This window comes from Coregonus clupeaformis, chromosome 40 (genome assembly GCF_020615455.1).
Source record: "Coregonus clupeaformis isolate EN_2021a chromosome 40, ASM2061545v1, whole genome shotgun sequence".
NCBI lineage: Eukaryota > Metazoa > Chordata > Actinopteri > Salmoniformes > Salmonidae > Coregonus > Coregonus clupeaformis.
In genome coordinates this window covers 1,023,479-1,041,164 of record NC_059231.1, presented here as the reverse complement: position 1 = coordinate 1,041,164, position 17,686 = coordinate 1,023,479, and the positions used below count along the sequence as shown (strand labels likewise).

General features: G+C 45.5%; 1 protein-coding gene across 1 annotated transcript in view; it reads right to left on the bottom strand.

The window, feature by feature from the left end:
• The window catches only part of galntl6 (polypeptide N-acetylgalactosaminyltransferase like 6), a 47,973-nt gene extending 34,191 nt beyond the window's left edge, over positions 1-13,782 (bottom strand). The window contains exons 1-2 of the mRNA XM_045212037.1: positions 13,760-13,782; positions 10,201-10,384 (exon numbers count right to left, since the gene is read on the bottom strand). Coding sequence (XP_045067972.1) covers positions 10,201-10,346 — 146 coding nt within the window. The 5' untranslated portion in view covers positions 10,347-10,384; positions 13,760-13,782. The remainder of the gene's footprint in view (positions 1-10,200; positions 10,385-13,759) is intronic.
• Positions 13,783-17,686: the final 3,904 nt, after the last annotated feature.

The window sequence follows — 17,686 nt, the reverse complement described above, 5'->3', positions numbered from 1 at the left end:
TATTTTGTTGTCGCTCTCCAGCGCAACTGTGTACGACGGAATAAACTCTGTATTCGGTGATTTACCCTCCTGCGCCTGACTCCTTCTAATCACACTCATCACACAAGCTTAAAAAATTGTACATTCAATTTGCAGTAAATGCTTTAGCTAGCTAGATTCTTTACATCCACTGTTTCACAAGACGACAGCCTAATTTTAAAAAATGGCCTGAACAACAATGCATTGGCAGGGCAATTCAAGCAAAGCCAATATGCGGTGATAATGTATTGGGCCTATAGCTTACTGCACAATCCTCATTGCTACAGTACTGTTTTTAATTGGTTAATGTTGCATAGGCTTAAGTTTTGTAAAAAAAAAAATCTGAGTGGTAGCTCTCGGCTTGCATTTTGACTCAGAAAGTGATCTTGACTCAGAAAAGGATGGTGACCACTGCTCTAGAGTTTTCCCTGTTAACACTATCAACGTTTCCCTTTACTGTGGCAATTCTGATCGAATCAACGCAATATTAACCACTTTCAATGCAACATACCGAAACAAAACGAACTATGCAAGAGGTTTTGTTGTAGGCAGAACGCATCGAAGTAGGATTCTATTGCATTGTCACGCACTGCTCAGCCCCTACTGTACACAGACCGGTCCGGCATAAACAATCAGAGCTGCAGTAGGCCTATATGCAAATAGACCATTGCCATATATGGATCTGTGCCATTTACTTTGAACTGGACTGTGTTTACAGCATGAGCGGTCGTGAGTAGATGGGCTTGTTTTGAGATCAAAGCGAGAGCTGCATGTAGCCACGTGTGCACATTTAGTTCATATCCTTTGCTAGTTAGTGAGTTATTAGCCCAGTTATAGATCATTTGTAGTCAGCAATAGCGGAGTGATTGCTTCCTACAAGAACACAAAACGTCTACATTTATAGGCATCTTTGAAAAGTCAGGTAAAGAGCTATTTTTTTGTCTTAAAGGGGCAGTGTTGTATTTTGAGACAGGCTTGAATAAGCTAAGTAGCCAATAGGCCGAGGGTAGCATAATTTGTCTGATTCTATGTAATAATGGTATGGGAATAATAATGCATTTTATTTTGTAAAGTGGTTTCTCGCATCAAACAACACAACAACATTTTCAGTCACCTCCTTGTCTGAAGGACAAGTGGATAAACAGGTTAATGTCAAGCCCTGCATGTTTTCTTTCAAATGTCTCATGGAATGTAGGCCTACATTGAACACCACACATTGGCTGCTACTGTAGGTTGAATGATAGAACAGCTATTTCCATGTTAAAATGTTATGGGATGCATTTTCTCCATTGTTTGTGATGGTAGGCCACTCTGGTAGTCCCACGTTATGATCAAATAGCCACAGTAGCCTACATGGCCACTGTTAAAACTGTAACTTAAAGCGGGTACAGCATCAGTGTTCACAGTAAACGCGGGCTGGAAGTTGCACAGAATTTTCACAACGTTCAAGTTTGCACACAGCAGACCTGAAATTTGCTTAGTGCCGAAAAATATTAGAGGGAATATTGCTTATAAACACACACACACACACGAACAAACGCATGCATGTGCACACACACGTGCACGAACATATGCATACAAAACACACCCACACACTGTTTAGGGAAACCTCAGCCAAACCACTGTCATTATTCTACCTCCCATATCATTTCCATCAATAAAAATCCCACAATTTCTTCTGAGCCTAGAAGAAAATAGAAAAAGCATCAACAGAGATTTCACAAAAAAGCCCCTCCACTGGCCATCACAGTCAAAGCTCTCCACTGGCCAGCACAGTCAAAGCTCTCCACTGGCCAGCACAGTCAAAGCTCTCCACTTGCCAGCCCAATCAAAGTTCTCCACTGGCCAGCACAGTCAAAGCTTTCCACTGGCCAGCACAGTCAAAGCTCTCCACTGGGGAAAATTGAATAATGGATGCCTCAACCTCCTTATGGCCAATTGTGGATGGCTATATTAAAGGGATACTTCAGGACTTTGGCAATGAAGCCCTTTATCTACTTCCCCAGAGTCAGATGAACTCGTGAATATTTGTATGTCTCTGCGTGCATCCCTTTAAGCAGTTAAATTCATGGGAACGGAAGGGGGAGGATTAGTGATGTGTATAGAGGGGGAGTTGTGTGTGTGTGTGTGTGTGTGTGTGTGTGTGTGTGTAGGGGGAGTCATTTGCAATGCAAGTCCATGCAGCCAAGGTCAGAGACTGCCAGCGGGCAAGGGGGAGTCAGCTGAGAATATAGGCCCAATGTATGTGTGTGCTATCCAGCGATACAGCTCCCTGCTGTCTCTGCATAGGTGACCCCCCCTCTGGATCCCCAGTTGTCATTTATTTATTTCTCTTTACATAATCCTTGAGGCCGTCATGTGCAGATTGTGCGTGTGTCTGTGTGTGTCTGTGTTCAAGGTGCAGTAGTAGGAGACGGCAAGGGCACACAGTCACTGTGTCTCTGTATGGCGATTAGATTATGATTACAATGGACGAACTGTACATATCCATTATTCAATGTCCTCCGCCTCCATAGACTGCATATTATATAGAACAATGTGACCCCATTATATGGAGTCAGCTATAATGATACAATTGAATGTACGGACGGCAGCAGTGTCTTTAATATATGGATGAGAGATTATGGTAATTGTACTAATTGACCCTTCGCTAAGCCCCACCCCCAGGGGTGAAAGTAGATTTAATGTCTTACCGGTACAGGACAACCAAGTGCGCGCACACATTTTTTTTTAATGCTACAAAAAATACAGGGTAGCCTACTCTGCTGACACTGACAAACAGATCAATAAAAACGATGTTGTCTGATCCATATAATTGGCCTACGAAAAGGGGAGACACAAATACAATATGACGTCCATCTAACCTGGAGGAGGAAATTATTGTCCAAAAACAAACAAAAGTGTCACTGACCCAATGACAGACAGTGAATATGCACACTCAATGGGGATATGGTCGATGTTCTCCACTGGTGCCAATAAGAAAGGCTACTGTTCGCTTAATTAAGTTAAGAATTGTGATAACTAAAAGACAGATTGGAGTCTCTTTACAGCAATAGCCATTTACTTTCCAAACAGTTTTTCCGTGATTGTATTTTTAAATATTGAGATATGCCTGGCTGGGTCTCTCTACTTTTTACTGACAGTCGCAACTCAACAATCATCCATTTGGTATTTGCAGCGCGCGCTGCCCAAATTGCAAGCCCTTCCGACTGCAGGCTATGTGATTTAAAACGATCCACAGCTTTTTTTAAAGAAGCTAATGATCCTCTGTGGCCAAATCATGCTTTCTGTTCTAGTAGCCTATTTTGAATGATTATATTTCTTTCTGTATAGACAGGAGTAAGCTAATTAGGCTATATAATTTTGGCAATTTAATTCAATTTACTTTAAGGCTTCCCTTAGCTTTATGGACACGCCTCCTATGCCTTCTAATGTGGCAGAAACACAACCAGTCATGATGTTTTCATCTGATTGTCAAACAATCACTTAACCAAGGCGCTCCTGTAGGCTACTCATGCACATTCGTCCACTCAGAAAATAATCCCAGCATCCAAACCCCAACAGTGCACCTGCAATTTGGTGAATGGAAAGAGGCATCTGCTACAGAACAGCTACGTGTTTTGTAATGACATTCTGCAATCATCATTAGGCTTTCACTTGTAGCCTGAATTGATGAATCCACTGTTGTCCACGCCGCTCATCTCCGCCTTGTCCGCGAGCGTCTCGGCCACTCATCTCCGCCTTGACAAAATGTAAGTGTTCTCCTCAAACTACAACGCAATTTGGAGCGTATACCACCCGGTTTCCAGTCAGTTCGCCAATTTGTCATGCGGCTGACATGCAGTAATGTTAAATAATGGTGTAATAGGGACATTTTCCTGGGAAGTCCAATTCCCCCTTCTAACCACTGGCGAAATCCCCTCACAATGATCTCAAACTGTGTTTTTAATACACAATGAAATTAAACACAGACTACCTACCCCTTGCTAATCAGGAAACTCTAGGGTATGTTGTGGTGGACTGTCAATTGCTTCATGTGAACCTGGTCAAATCATGTTTGTTGTGTAGCTAGCCACTGATTGTCTCTGAATTCACTGTGAGCATGCAGTCAAAGCTACAACAACTTTGGAGCAAACTAGTGCTCTGAAATCGTATCCTGATGTGGACAGCTGATGAGAGTTAACATGGCTAACATACATTTAGAGAAAACACGTTATATTAAGTGGCTAGCTAGCTAGCGTTAGCAATGTTTGGTGGTCAATAAGACTGAGACTGAGAACCACCTGAGCTAGTAAACAATGTAACAAAAGTATAATTTTGCATTAGAAAAATATTCCAACATGCTCTGCATTTCAGGAATCCCAGTAGCAAGTACTCCTGCTCAATTATTAAGCCATTTCACTTTTTATTTTTTTATAAAACTCTGTTTTTCCCACTGCCCTCACTGGCTTTCATGTGTTTCAAACATGAGGTGTCGGACTCAACCACAGAAGCTATCCATTAGAGCACTGCGATTGGTTGGCCAGAATTCTGGGGAGGGGCTTAGCGAAGGGTAAATTGAGTCGATCCAGTATGTACAGTATGTAAAGCAGATCGTGATAATAGTGTTGTTGCTCTGTTAGGCCATTAGGTGGCGATATGACATCAGATATAGACAGAGAGAGGGGTCAGAGTGTAGTTCATGTCATGATCTGAATGTAGAGTAGGGAAGTGTGTGTGTATGTGTCGGGGTGTGTGTGTGTGAGGGGGGATGTAATGTCATTTAGCAAGAGCGAGTAATGCCCGTCGAAATGCGTTGTGACAAAGTTAAATTATCAAGTTTAATTTAGTTCTGCTGTGCTAGGACAGATCGACACACACACACACACACACACACACACACACACACACACACACACACACACACACACACACACACACACACACACACAGACACACACACACAGACAGACAAACAGAGCATAAAAAAAGAAGCTAAATGTGCCTTCTCAATGGATCAGTCATTTCACAATGAGCTGTGATCCAGATTGAGGAACTGCTTTCATCTGATAACAAGCGCTAAGATCTATATAAGGCATTTTAGAGGAGCACACTTCACACATGCCAATGTGTAGGTGCTGAACGTGGCAGGCAGGCAGGCGGGTAGAAATGGTTGGAGGGAGGGAAGGCATGCAGGCAGGTGTGTAGGAAGGCAGGGAGGGAGTGAGGGAAGGAATCAGAAAGGCAGGGAGGGAGTGAGGGAGGGAGTCAGGAAGGCAGGGAGGGAGTGAGGGAGGGAGTCAGGATGGCAGGGAGGGAGTGAGGGAGGGAGTCAGGAAGGCAGGCAGGGAGGGAGTGAGGGAGGGAGTCAGGAAGGCAGGGAGGGAGTGAGTGAGGGAGGAAGTCAGGAAGGCAGACGGGGACAGGCAGGCAGGCAGGCCTGCAGCCGTATGTGGCGCCATTGCTAGAAAGGCAGGAGGGATTTATTGAAAGCCTGTGGAATCCTGTATCATGGCACCTCCACTCCTCCACACCTAGCAGTAGAGCCTCATTACCAGTCCATCACGTTTGTCTCTTCCCCTCTCTCTTCCTCTCTCTCTTCCTCTCTCTCTTCTGGAACGGAAAGGAGAGTGTGAACAATCAGAGTTGCCCCATTTTGTCTAACTCTCCCACTCTTTTGCCTTTTTAGTTTTTTTCAAACAGAGGTAAAGAGGGAAATCGTCCGAGCCGGACCAAGTTGTTTTCTTTCCTTCTTCCTCCCTTCACTCCTCTGACAGTATAAATCCACAGAATGTCCTGACTTGACGTGAAAGATGGTGGTCCTTGTAGTTTCACACAGAGAAAGGGCTGTTCACAAACAGATGGACTAACTAATGTATTAAGTATTTTACATCAAGTATTTTACCATTTGGTCAATAACAAAAGTTTCTCAATACTTTGTTATATACACTTTGTTGGCAATGACACAGGTCAAACGTTTTCTGTAAGTCTTCACAAGGTTTTCACACACTGTTGCTGGTATTTTGGCCCATTCCTCCATGCAGATCTCCTCTAGAGCAGTGATGTTTTGGGGGCTGTCGCTGGGCAACACGGACTTTCAACTCCCTCCAAAGATTTTCTATGGGGCTGAGATCTGGAGACTGGCTTGGCCACTCCAGGACCTTGAAATGCTTCTTACGAAGCCACTCCTTCGTTGCCCGGGCGGTGTGTTTGGGATCATTGTCATGCTGAAAGACCCAGCCACGTTTCATCTTCAATGCCCTTGCTGATGGAAGGAGGTTTTCACTCAAAATCTCACGATACATGGCCCCATTCATTCTTTCCTTTACACGGATCAGTCGTCCTGGTCCCTTTGCAGAGAAACAGCCCCAAAGCATGATGTTTCCACCCCCATGCTTCACAGTAGGTATGGTGTTCTTTGGATGCAACTCAGCATTCTTTGTCCTCCAAACACGACGAGTTGAGTTTTTACCAAAAAGTTCTATTTTGGTTTCATCTGACCATATGATATTCTCCCAATCCTCTTCTGGATCATCCAAATGCACTCTAGCAAACTTCAGACGGGCCTGGACATGTACTGGCTTAAGCAGGGGGACACGTCTGGCACTGCAGGATTTGAGTCCCTGGCGGCGTAGTGTGTTACTGATGGTAGGCTTTGTTACTTTGGTCCCAGCTCTCTGCAGGTCATTCACTAGGTCCCCCCGTGTGGTTCTGGGATTTTTGCTCACCGTTCTTGTGATCATTTTGACCCCACAGGGTGAGATCTTGTGTGGAGCCCCAGATCAAGGGGAGATTATCAGTGGTCTTGTATGTCTTCCATTTCCTAATAATTGCTCCCACAGTTGATTTCTTCAAACCAAGCTGCTTACCTATTGCAGATTCAGTCTTCCCAGCCTGGTGCAGGTCTACAATTTTGTTTCTGGTGTCCTTTGACAGCTCCTTGGTCTTGGCCATAGTGGAGTTTGGAGTGTGACTGTTTGAGGTTGTGGACAGGTGTCTTTTATACTGATAACAAGTTCAAACAGGTGCCATTAATACAGGTAACGAGTGAAGGACAGAGGAGCCTCTTAAAGAAGAAGTTACAGGTCTGTGAGAGCCAGAAATCTTGCTTGTTTGTAGGTGACCAAATACTTATTTTCCACCATAATTTGCAAATAAATGCATTAAAAATCCTACAATGTGATTTTCTGGATTTTTTTTTCTCAATTTGTCTGTCATAGTTGACGTGTACCTATGATGAAAATTACAGGCCTCTCTCATCTTTCTAAGTGGGAGAACTTGCACAATTGGTGGCTGACTAAATACTTTTCTTCCCCACTGTATGTGTGTTCTGTAGAATCATTCCAATGAAGTAGAAGCCTTGGCCTAAGCTAGTTCTTTATATTACATTGTTCCTCCCTGTTGGATATTCTTCTTAATCTCCCAGAGAGACAAGGTTGTGATGAGGAATGTGTCCAGATATTCAGCTTGGTATCACAACACCCATGAAGAAATACTGGTCTCGATATTGATTTTACTCAAAGTGTTTTCCCTTGACTTCGATTTCTCTTCCTTGTCTCCTCTTCGTGTTTTTAACTTCTCTTTTCTCGAACAGATGGACAAAAACAGGTTTTAAAAAAAAGTCTCAATAGCAAGGGGATTTAAAAAGGAGCAAGTCTTTCACACAGATTGTCCTCTACGTGAGATGAATGTGATGACACAGTAGGTGATATAGATATAACTCCTTGATGTCTTTGTTTAGAACATGGAAGAGTATTTTTCAGAAAACGTACGTGGCTCACTAACAGTACAGCACTAAAAGTATGTGTTCAGCGTTGTTCGACCAAGCAATAAGTGAAAATGGAATGGTCTTAGTATTGTGTCTGCTGATACAAATGAAAATGCCTTCAATACAGTACGTGCTCGACTTTCAAAGTGCGATTATGATTGCAAAAACTCATTCCACCAGAACTTTTCATTTTTGAGTCAACCCCACACAGTGATTTTTTCTCAAATAAGCCACTCGAGTCTAAATATATTGGTGCAGTGGTAATATCATATAAACTGTAATAATTTCAGTGTACCCGCCCGCCCCATGTTCACATTACCAAACAGCATTGTGAGTATTATCTTGGTTGAACAGAATCCCTCTCCCATAGCCAAACATGCCAGATGGAGGCAGTTTGGGAAAATGTAACATTTCATGAGCATCATCCTTCTGCATTAATTCCCTTAATGAATCCCCATTTAGCACCGCTTTGACTGGGAGACCTGTGGTAATAGGACACACACACACACACACACACATTGAAAGTTTAGGATGAGGGAGCTGAGATGAGTAAGCCGTGTGGGTTAAAGTTCTGGTTTATCAGTGCAACAGGATGGGGCCTGGGAGGCCTGGCTGGGAGTCTGGCTGTGTGAGTTGTACTGGCTGGCTCCAGAGAGGATCCATGGATTCATGCCTGGTAGGGGGGTGCAGGCTGGGCCTCGGGGCCTATAGGGGAGCATACAAGGCTGGGCAGCCTACTGTGAGCTGCCCTGGGCCAAGTCCTTAGAGTCTGGAAGAGTAGGAGGCTGCAGCAGCCTGGGGGGATAGTCTGGGAACAGGGAGAGGGTTCATAGGAAGGTAGGAGGGCTGTCTGTCTGTCTTTCTGTCTGTCTGGGTTTAGGATAAGAAGAGGACCATTGAGTGTGGAGAGCTTAGCCTCAGGCTATAGGCAGAGAGGTGGGAGATGTGGATAAAGGGAACCAGGAATGAGAGCTGGTGTTATAGAATTTAAATGAGGTAGAGGTTCAGATCCAGGGGTGCACGGCATTGAGCTGTCAGTATTTTGGGCAAGTTGCGGTAGAGGTGGGGGGAGGATATTTTGTTGTCCTGGGAAAGGTCTAGATATGAGGAAGGAGGGAGCCAGTAGTCAAGGAAAACAGAAAACTGACTGCTGATTGATTTCTGAGTAGGTGGCCAAGAATGTGGATAAGCACACATGTGCACACACCCCCCACCCACCTCACCCCTACATTTACCATCTCAGCATTTACACAGTTTAACCCCTGATGATGCCGTTGCCCTTGAGGAGGACAAGTGATGACTTGCTTCATTAATAAAACATACTGTATTGTATCTCTGTATAAACGGAGGACATGTAAAATGCCAACCTCTCCCTGGGAAAAAAGTGTCTGCTGACTGGGTAAAGCTACGTCTGCGTACAAAATGGCACCCTATCACCTATTTAGTGTACTCCTTTTGACCAGGGCCCTTAGGGGAAAGGGTGCCATTTGGGACACAGCCTAGAAGTAACACCCACTGGATCATCCTGCTCTGCCTCTACGTCAGTGGGGCTTTCATCTATTCTAGGGGCCTTCTACCTACGTACCTCTGTAAATCTGTGAGCTGCCGCCAGTGGGAGCCTGACGCATTAAAGAGATCAAAAAAAGGTGTTGGTTCAGATGTGTATCTTTAACAGCAAGTCCTTACGTAGGATAGGATAGGATAGGATGAACTCTTATCTCCCCGAGGAAAAAAATTGTCTTAAGACACACAGTGTAGACCTAGATCACTAAGATATTTTAGGGCGTCAAGAGTGACTAACTGGACAGCTTGCCAGACATTTCTGGGGGTCTAAAGAGAGGTTAGTGGTTTCCTTTAAGCATTCATTGTACACACAGTAATAGCAGCAAGTAAAAAGTCCCTAGCAGGGGAACGAGAGAGTGAGCCAGAGGAGTCAGTCACAGTGAAGAGTAGAGGATGTTACAGATCAGTGACTGCTGTGCCACTCCCTATCCCCTATCCTCTATCACCTTCTCACACATTTCACCCCCAGCTGGCGACGCAGCCAAGGCATTAAGCCCAGGATTAATTTAGAGGGCTAGCAGAGGAAATTAGCTTTCTAGCTTTCTCACCTCACCTCCTCGCTGCCTTGCTGCACCACTGTGATCTGTTCTAGTAACTGACTGGGGGAAATGATTCAGCCGTGCGGCTTGTAGCAGGCTGGTGTCGTGTGTCATAAATTAAGCTGCGTTCACACAGGCAGCCCAATTCTGATATTTTTTTTCCACTAATTGGTGTTTTGACCAATCACATCAGATCTTTTCAAATCAGATCTTTCTCAGAGCTGATCTGATTGGTCAAAATACCATAATTATCTAAATTGGGCTGCCTGTCTATGACATATATAAGGTGGTTGAAAGGTGTGTGTGTGTGTGTGTATGATTGCGTGTACTCACTCATAGGGATCACTTGTGTCGGGGCCCTGGAGCTCTGGAGGGATGGGGATGCGTTTGTAGTACATCTCCCAGTCGAAGGCTCCCCTCATGGCGTCCCCAGCCTGGGCTTCATAACCAAAGTGGTTGTGGTCGATCACGTCAATCATAGGGCACACGATGGTCTTGGGGTTCTGGGCAATCTGGTCTTTATGGGGGATGGAACAACAGAGAGAAAGAGTGTGGGCATGCATCAATCACCATACCCTGCTGTTCTCTTTCTTTCTTTCTTCATTTTCTTTTCTCTCTCTTGTTTTTCTCTCTCCATTTCTCTGACATACACATAGGGAGTGGAACCAGGGCAATTGCTTTTGTTCCCTTGGACCTCCCTCCCTCCTTCCCCTTATGTGGAGGTCTCTGGGCAGCTCTGCTCCTCCTACTGCGAGTCACTGGACGATTAGAAACAATTACAGCGTTTCAAAGTAGGTTGGCTCCGTAGAGGCCTGAGAGCCAACCTCGACATGTCAGTCTGCCGTGTGTGTGTGACTGAGCCGAGCAGCGCTAAGCCGTCCCAGATCTGTCACACCCCGCCCACCCCGCCCACCTCTCTCCTCTGTGGGCCGTGTGTGCTGGACCAGGGAAAGCAGGGGAGCAGAGTCCCAACACCACAGCACTGAGACTAATGGGGAGTGACTGTACAGTATTGTACTGGACACACCTTACTACCAATACTGTAGCCTGGTCCCAGATCTGTTTGTGGTCCTATGCCATGGGGCTCAGTAATGGTAGCCAGCTCCCAGATCTGTTTATGGCCAACTTCTATAAGGTCATTGTCATGCAGCATGGCGAACAGTATGGTGGCGGGTTTCCCACATGGTTAAGAATGAATTGAATTGGCATATGGAAGGCTGTACAAGCAGTAGCTACCCAGCTATACAACCCCCTCGGCCCTGCCAATATAAATATACAGAAACTATTGATTTTAATCCGTTTTTGTTTGTGTGCAAGTCTCTGTAATATTCATCCCATGTGCTTACTGTGGCACAATCCTTTGTTTTATTCCCTCACAATTCCAGTGCTGCGGCTAAGTAGTCTAAATCTGAATCCCCATGACACCATCTTAATGGGCCTGCATGGATGCATCTGAAACAAAAGAGTAAACGAGAAAGAGAGAGAAAGAGAGAGAAAGAGAGAACGAGAGAGACCGAGAGAGAAAGAGAGAAAGAGAGAGAAAGAGAGAGAAAGCGAGAGAGAGAGAGAGAAAGAGAAAGAACGAGAGAGAACAAGAGAGAAAGAGAGAATGAGAGAGAAAGAGAACGAGAGAGAACGAGAGAGAAAGAGAGAGAAAGAGAGAGAAAGAGAGAGAAGAGAAAGAGAGAGAGAGAGAAAGAGAACGAGAGAGAACGAGAGAGAACGAGAGAGAACGAGAGAGAGAGAGAGAGAGAAAGAGAGAAAACGAGAGAGAAAGAGAAAGAGAGAACGAGAGCGAACGAGAGAAAAAGAGAGAGAACGAGAGAGAAAGAGAGAACGAGAGAGAAAGAGAGAGAACGAGAGAGAGAGAGAGACAGAACGAGACAGAACGAGAGAGAACGAGAGAGAAAGAGAGAGTACGAGAGAGAACGAGAGAGAAAGAGAGAGAGAGAGAGAAAGAGAGAGAGAGAACGAGAGAGAACTAGAGAGAAAGAGAGAAAAGAGAGAGAGAGAGAAGAGAGAGAGAGAACGAGAGAGAACTAGAGAGAAAGAGAGAGAAAGAGAGAGAACGAGAGAAAAAGCTCCCAATTGTAATTAAATAGAAATTAATAAAAAGGTGAATAACAAACGGGAAGGGAACTCTCCAGAGCTCATTAAACGAGAAGGGATTGCATTTCAAATGCAGCAGTCAGGTGAAAAAGAAAAAGAGGTAATCCCCCAAGTTGACATGCCCACACTTCCTTATCCCATAGAGCGGTTATTTCAAAGTTGTTCTGTTCGTTATGTGGGGTGTACATTATGTCCTTTGATCAAGGTAAGATCCAGGGTTTGTAGGAGATCCAAGGAGAGAGGAAGCATTAGATTCAGAGAGCAGTGATAAAACCTGGCCTGTTAATTAGAATGGTGTGGTGTTGGAGTCTTAGATCTACACTCACAGCAGGCGTGAGGAGAGAGAGGTAGAGGTGAGAGAAAGCTGGAGAGAGAAAGATAAAGACATTGAGAGAGAAGAGAAAGAAAGAAAGAAAGAAAGAAAGAAAGAAAGAAAGAAAGAAAGAAAGAAAGAAAGAAAGAAAGAAAGAAAGAAAGAAAGAAAGAAAGAGAACTAAAGAAAGACAGACAGCAAATCCCTGTATTCCACTGATCTGATATCAGAGCCCGGCAGGATGATGGCATGTGTCACCTTGCCTGGGGTTCACTGCAGTATCTCCTCCACTCTATTCATACATGCGAGCCCCACAGCGCAGCATGGCCTCCCTCATCCGCCTGCCTCCTCCGCCTCACGCCCCACATTACATCAGCCTCCCAAATGGCACCCTTTTCCCTTTATAGTGCACTACTTTTGACAAGGGCCCATAGGAAAGTAGTGCACTATAAAGGGAATAGAGTGCCATTTGGGACACATCCCTCATCAGCCTCGATCTGTTCTGCTCTCTTGACAGGCAGGCGGCTCCATTCCAACCAATTAAAGACCCCCATACTGCGAGGCCTCTCTCTCCGCTAGCCAGAAGACAATGGGGCCATGTTGTGGAATGGTGGCGGTGGTGTGGCTATTATCTACTATTATTAGTATTATCATAGGGACCTGGGAGTACATATCTATCATACCTTTAATGGGAATCACAGTCCCTGTGTGATTGAGTACAGTAATGGGTGTAATCACTTCACATCCATTTATTCTGACGGTGCTGGGAGATGGCTATTAACAGCGCACATGTTCACAGGCCACATGTGAGGCGACAGCCCAGGAGGTGGTTTTCCTCGATGCTTATGGTTCCACCCCTGGAGGGGCGCCGAGAGCGTGCATTGAACATGGATTCAAGCTAAGGCTGCGGCGCTCTTTCATCAAACAAACTACAGAAAAAGAGAGATATTTCCTTTGTGAAACTGACAGATATAGAGGTGTGAGACAAGCCAGTTTTCGTACAGAGATAAAAGAAAAGAAACTGCATCAAACAACCTTCCTCCCTTCACACTCTCTCACGTTCTCTTCCTCCACCTGTCCCCCTTTCCTTCACTCTCCTGGCCCAAACTTCTCCCTGGAGCCACTCTCTCTTACAGAGAGAAAAAAATGAGTAAAGATGCACCTTCCCTTCTCCGTCCCACTTTGTCCCCTGCTTCTCCACCCCTCCCCACTTTCCTTTCCCTGCTCACTCCTCTCCTGGCCCAAACCTCTCCCTGTATAAGCTTTTATGTTATCTCTACCTGCAGCTACGCTCTGTGACTCCGCTCCAGTCGACTCACCGAGCAGGGGGGACTACACCTTGTTTTGCTGGTCCACACACACACACACACACACACACACACACACACACACACACACACACACACACACACACACACACACACACACACACACACACACACACACACCGACAGACACACACACACTCACCAAGCAGGGGGGCAGCCAGTTGACGTTGGCCTCACAGTGAGAGTCCAGGAAGGTGAGGACTTCTCCCTTGGCCACCGAGGCCCCCCAGCAGACGGGTACGGATCAGACCCTCCCTCTTCTTGGTCCGAACGATGCGCACCTTGGGAACCGGGCCATGTACTCCTCCAGGCGGCCCTTCAGGTGCTCTGGGAAGGAGAGAAAGAGGAAGAGAGAGAAAAAGGTTAGAAATGAAATGCATCCCTGTACAGTACATTGTTCAAAGATCATCTATTCACCTTTCTGCCGCAGAGAAAGAGAGAAGGAGTGTTATAAAGGATATCCATCCCTATCCATTATTTAGTACATGGTTTATGATCACCTTTGTCACACAGCACAGAGAGAGAGAGAGAGAGAGAGAGAGAGAGAGAGAGAGAGAGAGAGAGAGAGAGAGAGAGAGAGAGAGAGAGAGAGAGAGAGAGAGAGAATTTATAAGAGGATAATGGCATTCCACAAATGTATCTCTATAACTTATACCATGTAGCCATATGCCCACACCGTATACAGTATGTGTTAAGATCACCTTTGTGTCACAAAGAGAGAGAGGAGAGGAGAAAGGAGAGCGAGGAGAGATGAGTGGAGGCGGGGGTGGTGATGTTAGGCCCCGGCTGCTCATCAGCTCAAGCTATCTCCAGGCTACTGATGGGGCTGATTATTCTGGATGTGCCTGAGCAGGGAGGGTCACCCAATCAGCTTGTCGTGCCGGAGAGATACTTATGTCATCATTACCAGAGACGGGAGGGGATGACACTCTAGGTAGATTACACAGACCAAGGAGGTGTCAGATGGTACATTATGAAATACAGAGGAGGGAGAGAGGTAGAAAGCAGAGAGAGAGCAGAGAGAGAGAGAGAAACAATCAGTGTTGCTCTCTTCCTTGAAACAGGATGTAATTCAGGGTAGGGAGAGAGAGGAACGACAGAGAGAAAAGGGGATACAGAAAAGTAAAAGAAAAAGAAAGAAAGAGAGATGGAAAGAACAAAAGAGGAGAGAGGGGTAAGAGGAAAAAAAGAAAAGCGAGAGAGAGAGGGCAGAGCGATGATAAGAGAAAGAGAGAGAGAATTTCATCTCTAGTGATGTGTTAATCTAATCTTGCTATTGTTTCACCATTCTCCTGGTCCCATTCAAGGGCATTAACGGTTAACGTCCCTTAAGATTGCCCCAGTGTTAACACTTAATTGAATAGTTGAATTGGCCTTGGTGGCCTTGGCAGTGGTATAGAGGCCCACCTGATAAACCAAGGAAAATAACATGGTGGCAAGGCTAACCTATATAAGGACTTCATAACCTATACAAGACGCATTCATAAGCAGTAAATAAGCATTTCATACTGTAAAAGCATATTGTCGGTCAACCTTTGTCACATTGTGTTTGTAATAACAGATATACAGTTCGATATGATCCTTCTACATACATGCATGCATACAAATAAGAACTGTCACCTTTCCAATATCTATTTCCAGAAATCCAATTTAGAACATGAGAGACGAAGCAGGGGAATGTGATGGAAAAAAGCATTCCAAATAGACATTAATCCCCCCCCCCTCTCTGTCTCTTTCTCTGTCTCACTCTCGGTCTCTCTCTCTCTCCATCTCTGTTCTCATATAAATAACTGGTAATGTGTTTGACCCCCTCCTAACAGAGGCTGAGATGACCCCAGTATGGTGGCAGTATAGTAGAATAGGAGAACCATCCTTATCTTCCCCCACTGTATCATTTGTTCATTTCCCTGTCTGCAGGAGTTTTGGCATGCCAACCGTGTCCCCCGTTACCAGCATCATTCAAATCCTTTAACGGTAGCCGTTAATACCTGCATGCTGGGGCTCTATCACGCGCCTGCAGCCTCAGCCTCTGTTTGTCCGTGATTAGCTACACCGCTTTGCTTTTTAAACGCTCCGCATCGCACCGTACCGCACCCTGTCCAGATTTACACTGAGTGTTGAGAGAAAAGGGGAAGGAAGAGGGTCTATTTCAGTCTGTAGACAGATGCTGGCTTAGTTAGGTAGCCTAGCGGTTAGCACGTTGGGCCAGTAACCGAAAAGTCGCTGGTACCCAGAGACAGACTGCAGAGGAGGAGACAGTCAGTCCCCACGCACAGGGATGCGGCCGTATGTTGGTTGTGGTTGTGTTGAAGTATGATAAGCAAACCTGGGAGAGATATACTGTACATGAGACTCAAAGAGGAAGCTTCACTCATGTGACATTCAAACAGACAAAATTACATTGGAATTTTCATATACTTTCCTATGGCAGACTTTTCTTTTTAGCATCTAGGGGCGGCAGGTAGCTTAGTGGTTAAGAGCGTTGTGCCAATAACCGAAAGGTCGCTGGTTCTAATCCCAGAGCCGACTAGGTGAAAAATCTGTCTGTGCACTTGAGCAAGGCACTTAACCCTAATTGCTCCTGTAAGTTGCTCTGGATAAGAGCGTCTGGTAAACATCAAAGTAGTGCATAAACAGATATTAGCCTAGCTACCACTTTTGAGATGAACACCAATAGTACTGTAGTACTGTCTCTACATCCCCCTCTGTAGGCCTGTATGACCAGTTTTCTCTGTGTAACCCATTAGTCTACAAAAATGTCTGACCCCTGCACAGTAACAAGTCATTTTCAATTCCAGAGCCTATTATTCACACTGCAAACATAACCATACATCTGAGCGTTGGCAAAGCCAATGAACCTCATTGTCCTATCAGCACACAGAGAGAATGTCCGGGTTGGCCAATAAGTCAGTCATTTTATGTCCTTGAGTGGGGCACACCTCCCCAAAGTCACTACTCACCACCTAAAGAAGTTGGATTCAGCACTTTTCTTTTCCCTTTTCCTCTCTATCTTTCCCATCCCTCTCTCCCTTCATCGCAACACTTCTATCTAAACTCCCAGGGTGTCTCCCCTTCAAACTAATGGCCCCAATAAAAGTGACAGTCGCTGTATGAATGTGACGCCTCCCGGCCCGACTCGGCGCTCTCTCTCTCTTTCTCTCTTACTTTCTCTCTCTCTCTCTCTGTCTCGCTGAGGAACAGGAGGACAGGAGGGGAAATTAAAAAGAAGGAGGGAGGGAGAATATTTCAATGTTTCACCGCTGCTAGGCTTGTTAGTGTAAGTGATATGCGCCACCTAGAAAACGCTAGGGAGCTCTGGAGGTGGTTGGACGGGTCTAAAGAGGTAAGAGGCGGGCCAATTCCCTGTACAATTTCCAACAGGAAAGTGAGAGATCTATCACGCCAGGTGTCCTTCGAGTGGTTGATTAATCAAGGTCGTAAATCAACGGACTGACACATGGCATGGTTGCTGCGGCGGCGACGGCGGCGGAGGTGACAAACAGTTATGGAAGGGGGGAAAGTTTTGTGATCCCAGCGGCGCTGCAGCGGGGCCCCTGACAGCTCGTGATAAAGGGCAGCAGCCATGACAGTGGGTTGGGTTCCTTCCTCCCTGCTACTTTGATGTTTCACAGGCAGGGGGATAGTCTTTTGAGGTACTCTCTCTCTCCCTCTCTCTCTCTCTGCCGTCTAAACTGCTTTCGGGCGATTTCTCTTTGGGACCCACTCTCTCGCTCTCTTCCTCTCTCTCTCCTATTCTCTCTCTTCTCTCTCCCTCTCCATCAAGGCGTAAGAAGACAGATTGCTGAGTAAGAGCGTTTAACCTATAGAGCGTCTACCTGACCTCATCTGTCGGTCGGTCCATCAGGAGTTTAGATGGCTTCAAAGCCCAAGCCTTTAAATTTTTTCCCACCGACCCCCATCACCAGCAATAACTACACAGAGAAAGAAACTCAAACTACGGATGTGTCTGAAATCACCCCCTATTCCCTCTATAGTTCTTGAAAAGTAGCCTAGGCAGGCTCCAGTTAAATAAATGATTAGAAATCTAAGAGTTTATAGGAAGTAGTAA